The sequence below is a fragment of the Nelumbo lutea genome, chromosome 4, assembly GCF_056320005.1.
Source record: "Nelumbo lutea isolate HS-2025 chromosome 4, American lotus-T2T, whole genome shotgun sequence".
In the NCBI taxonomy this organism is placed as follows: Eukaryota; Viridiplantae; Streptophyta; class Magnoliopsida; order Proteales; family Nelumbonaceae; genus Nelumbo; species Nelumbo lutea.
The window spans coordinates 99,031,048-99,036,408 of record NC_142687.1 but is presented as its reverse complement, the minus strand read 5'-3'; the positions used below and the strand labels follow the sequence as shown (position 1 = coordinate 99,036,408).

The 5,361-nt window shown below is 36.5% G+C and overlaps 1 protein-coding gene across 1 annotated transcript; it reads left to right on the top strand.

The window, feature by feature from the left end:
• The first annotated feature begins 2,390 nt into the window (after window positions 1-2,390).
• LOC148862147 (chromosome transmission fidelity-like protein) lies at window positions 2,391-3,414 on the top strand. Its single transcript, XM_088986660.1, has 3 exons — window positions 2,391-2,622; window positions 2,705-2,915; window positions 3,035-3,414. The coding sequence occupies exons 1-3, from the start codon at window positions 2,473-2,475 to the stop codon at window positions 3,091-3,093; spliced, it is 420 nt and encodes a 139-aa protein (XP_088842786.1). The 5' UTR covers window positions 2,391-2,472; the 3' UTR covers window positions 3,094-3,414.
• Window positions 3,415-5,361: the final 1,947 nt, after the last annotated feature.

The following is a 5,361-nucleotide window of genomic DNA, read 5'->3' as shown; positions in this document are numbered from 1 at the left end:
ATCCAATCCAATTCGGAACTAAATAACCAAAGTATCAGCTCGGGGCTAACAACCCGAATAACCATGTAACCGACTCCAGAGGTCTCTCCAGTAGATCCCGAATCTCTCAAAATCACGATGAGCTAACAGATCCTGAATCTCTTGAAATCACGATGAGGTTACAAATTTCGACTTTTTCGAAATCACGATGAGAACTCATCCCAGTTCCGCCAGAGTCGGAAGTGAAACGATAAGCCTTATCTACATACTACTCCTTCTGAAGCGGAACGAACTCTATCTCCACACCCTGGAGATCCCGGAGCTCTTTTGTGAGTCCCACGACTACTCCAGTATATAAAGACAGGAACCTCAAGGCAAAGGTATGCGTGACTACTCTACTCTCTAGCTCTCAAGCTCTCAAACTCAAGCATCCAGCTCACATTGCAGTATACTAACTTAAGCAACGGAGCGATCTCGTTGAGTTAGCCACCCCGGGTTTTCTGATTCACTGTTTTGTAGATAAATCCAGCTTGCTGTTCGATTAAAAGCCAGATCACCCTCCAGCTGGGAATAGTCTAATCGTGCAACAACAGGTTCCTCTAGTGGCCATTTTACTGTAAGATACTTTTATAGTTGGGAATAGAAGAATTTAAATGAGTAATTGGAGGATTCTGTGTTAAAAATTTCAAAGAAAATCTGGAGACTGAAGATACCCCCTAAGTTTAGGCTTTCCTTGTGACGTTTGGTTATGAATTTTGTTTCTACCAAGTCCAAATTACTGAATTAGTGGTGTTAGGTCTTAATATAGATGCTTTATGCTCTATGTGGTGAAGAGAAGTCTGTTTTACGCTTGTTCTACTTTTGCTCTTTTATGTTAAACTGTATTATTTGCGTCTTGGTGAGGTGTAAGAGATAATTGTATCCATTTTTGATCATTTGCTGAGTTTCTTATAAAAATTATAAATTCTTCTTGAGGAATCGGTTAAGTAGATAATTTTTTGAGTGGGTGTGATATTCTCCTTTATTTTGTTTGGAAGGCTAGGAAGGATTTTATTTTCAATAATATTTGCTAGGCTGATTAATTGGGTGATGAGTTCTAATTCTAAAGTTATGTTTGGTTTACCTTTTTACCATGTTGATTCTTTCACTAAGGCTGTGTTTGGTTGCATTGTAAATAAATTTGCGGTGATGCGAAGTCATGGTAGTGCAAATGATTTGAGTGTAAATTCTGACTTATTTTTGTTTTAAATTTTAGCTTCTTTTATTTGATTGCAGTACAAATTAAGTAAATTAAGATATAAAGTAGAATAAAGTAAAATTCTTAATAAAATCAAATAAGAATTTACATTTCTTTTCTTTTCTTTTTTTTTTTACATTTGCACGCCCATGCATTTGTACTAGGCCATAGGTGCTTTATTTTATTTTTTGGCTTCTGGGTTTAATTCTTCAAAATCTTTTATTGTACTCATAGGCCATAGGTGGTAGAAGGGAGGTTTTTGCTAATGTGGTTAATGTGGAATTGCTTGTAATCCTGAAGTTTTTAAATTTGTTAAGGACAAGAATTGGAAGTGGTTTTGATCTTGTCAGATGCAAAAAATGTAATGGATTTTCTTAGCCCTAAAACTCCTTCCCTTTTGGGATGCTAGTGTTTGTAGGGGTGCAACTTGGGTGAGTCCAGTCTGAGCCCAAACTGACCTTGCCTGAAATTTTATTTGGATTTGGTCCAAGCCTAGCTCTTAGATAGTCCAAATATGGCCCGAATCTGACCCAATTATATATATTTATACATATATATATATATATATATGTGAATTTTTTAATATATATATACATACATATATCTATACATATTTATATAAATGTATGCATGTATATATAATTTTAAAACGAATTCATTGACCAATCCAAACTCAACTCTGGTTCAAATCCAACCTGAATGTATCAAATTTACGGTTTGAGCCCAGTGTTACTCCAGCGGGAGGGCTAGAACCACAGTTTATTTCTTCATTAATTAAGTACGTTCAAAAAGAAAAAAGAAAAAGAACTAATGCCTCGTTCTTTCTTGTCCAGGGCTTGATTCAACCCATTCTGAATCTATTACTCACACATCTATACCCACGAGCGACGGAATGTAAGGGAGATATTCCGTTATGGAAAAAAAAAAAAAAAAAGTTATAGTTATTATGGATAAGATGCGGGAACAACACGTGGGCAGAAGATCCGAGCCCGATTAAGCCGGGCTAAACATCTACCCTCGCCATTACTTTTACACGTGATTCCGAAAATGGTGTAATTATCAAACGCCTCGTGCAAAAAGACATAAAAACCCTTAATATATACACGTGTAAGAACGTCGTGCTCCCAAAAAATGGCGCTGGAATTTTGAAACGAGCCCATTCATTTATCGGGGAGAAGCAGATCTTTACCGCCATTTTCCCTCCTCTCTCTCTCTCTCTCTCTCTCTCTCTCTCTCTCTCTCTCTCTCTCTGAAGAATGCAGATTCAAGTGAAATGCGGCTGCAGGGAAGACAGCTGCCCAGAGTGGGCAATAGTTGAATTGCAGGGTGCGGTTGAAGCCCAACCTTCCTTTCGAGATCGTCTCCAGAACCTCGAAATCGGATGCCTTTGTCGTCCATCCTCTGAGGTTTTTATGATAATATGTTTTTCTTTTCTTTTTATCATATAATTCTTGGGCAATCTGCTGAAGGCGTTTTCTTCTTCTTCAGGAAAAGTACACTTTCACTGTTGGGTATCACGAATTGTCAGGGTCGAAGGTACCCTTGAAGAAGCCATTACTGGTACTGAGGAAAAAGAGAGCCTTCGATCCGGAGGAGTCTATCGATTCTGATCCGAATTCATCCAGGGTGGAGCTAGAAGTCATCGGAATTATTCGTCAACGCATTTTGTTCAAGACCAGGCCAAAGGCTCTGATATCAAGTACGCTTCACTCTGATAAACCGCAAGCATGTTGTATTTTGTGCTTTGTTTTAATAGAAAGTTTCAATATATCTTGCCCAAGCCTAATTAAAAAGGTTTTCTTATGATTCTTTCTTCAGAACCACAGCCAACGATAAAGGAAAAGAAGGTCACTCCACCAGGTCCCTTTGGCAATTGAAGGAGCACTAAATTCTTCCCTAATTCTCTAAAAGTTTCTTTTCTTTTCTTTTTTTTTTTTTGTTTTTTGTGAAAGGAAACCAATTACTAAGCAGAAGAGGTGCAGAAAAAAAAAATGACATTTGGATTTCCCACCATGTATTCATGCTTATGTGTTACTCGATATTTTATAGTTTAGCCTTTTAGGGTTTTCACCATACCTGTATTTTTAAGAACTGTCTTTGGTAATTCCTTTCACATAATTCTCTCTAGTTGAATAACAGCCACTAAATATAATGAAAGTACGAGTAAAGAACTCAACGGTTTATCTGCTGATGGCAAATACAATTCTTTATGTATAAAAAAGTACGTTCTGTGAGACCTTTTTCTTTTAAAGAAAATTTGATTCCATGGGTTACTAGACTCGATTGAGATTTGTTCTTTTAGGGTGCAGTGGTTTATATTTTCATTCTCAATGAGGCTCTTTTTATTGTTGTTATTATTGATAAAATAAGACCAAGATTCATTTAACCGGTACGAGTTCCTTCTTTTCTGGATATTATATGTTATTGTTTTATAAGGGAGCCTAAATGAGGGAATGCTTGTTCAGTTGCACTCTTCCAAGGATGATTCAATGAGGAGATTATGGAGATGGAAAAATTTATGAGGAACCAACAACCAAGTATGGGCTTGCATGATCCAAAGTAGGTTGGATGATCTCATCTGGGCTTAATTTTACATTCTCTAAGGATACATAAATGTGCAATCTAATACACATTTAAAAAGATTCATGTATTTTTATGTATAAAAAAAGTACATTGTATGAGGCCCTTTTCTTTTAAAGAAATTTGATTCCATGGGTTGCTAGATATGATTGAGGTTTGTTCCTTTTGGGTGCAGCGGTTTTGTATCTTCATTCTATCAATAAAACTCTCTTGATTGGTGTTATTGCTGATAAAAGGAAGATTCAAATTCATTCTTATATTATAGATCCATTTAACCTGTATGAGTTCTTTCCTTTCTGGATATTAGATATTATGGTTTTATAAGGGATCTTAAGTGAGGGAGTGCTTGTTCGGTTTCCCTATTCCAAGGATGAATCCATAAGGAGATTATAGAGATGGAAAATTTTATAAGGAACCAAGTATGGGCTTGCATGATCCAGAGCAGGTTGAGTCTCATCTGGGCTTAATTTTACATTCTCCTTAGTTTTGGTTATCTTCTTTTCCATTTGAAGCACCTTTCTGAATAATTCTTAGTTCACTTCTATCCTGTCATCTCCACAATTTCTTTCGTATCTTATGAGTTTCCTTTTTTAAAAGAAAAAATGACATGCACAAAATCTCATCAGAAGTTCATTAAAATAGGTAGTTTTAATATTGATTTTATGCTAATAGTATCCTATAACTGATTGTATACTGTAATACAGTTATACAGAGATATTGTGAGCTAGATGATTCTTGGAAGACTAGCATTGTTTTCTTTTACCTTGGCAAATAATTTTCATATATTAACAGTTTAACACATGCAATTATACATAAGTTAGATCTTGAAGCATTTACAATCCCTAGGGGTAAGTATTCTACCAACTGCCATACTGTGCTCATGTGTCATTTTGCTTCCAGAAGTCAGAATGTGGGTAGCTAAATTTTGCCTCCTATGAGCACATGCCCATTTGTGCAGTTTGAAAAGGTCATAAGCCTTTTTTTATCAATATCATAAGCCTATTCATTGCTAGGATATCTTCTAGTATGGGTTGTAATTGCTAATCATATGAGTTCTATTCTGAGTTGAGCATTCAATGGTACACATTAAGTTGGATAGCAGGAAACAGGCTACAGATTTAACCCTTGAGCTAGGGCGGCTGCTATTAGTAATCCTGTGCTTTGGTTTCTTTGATAGAGGTAGCCTGGAGTAGGCCAACTTGGGCTGTAATATAAATTTTGTTTCTATTTACCAATTCCATCTCTAATGTGAGAGTCTATAGGAGCAGCATCTGAATTTATCTTTTAAAAAAGCCATTACCCATTGTTGGTCCCAGCTATCTGGGGCCTTGGGGTGGTGGACTGGATACAGACTTACCTTTGGCATGTTTTCTGCACAAAGTGGTTGCTCGCAGGCTTGAACCAATGTTGTTATGCATGTCAGCCCAAGATTTTACCATTATACCAAGCAAAGGACCCTAGAGTGTATCTATTCTATTCTAGTAATTTGTTGGTGGAACCATCCACACTTAGATTGTTAATGACAGTCCCTCATTGGCATCAAAACTATCTTGAGCAGATTGTGG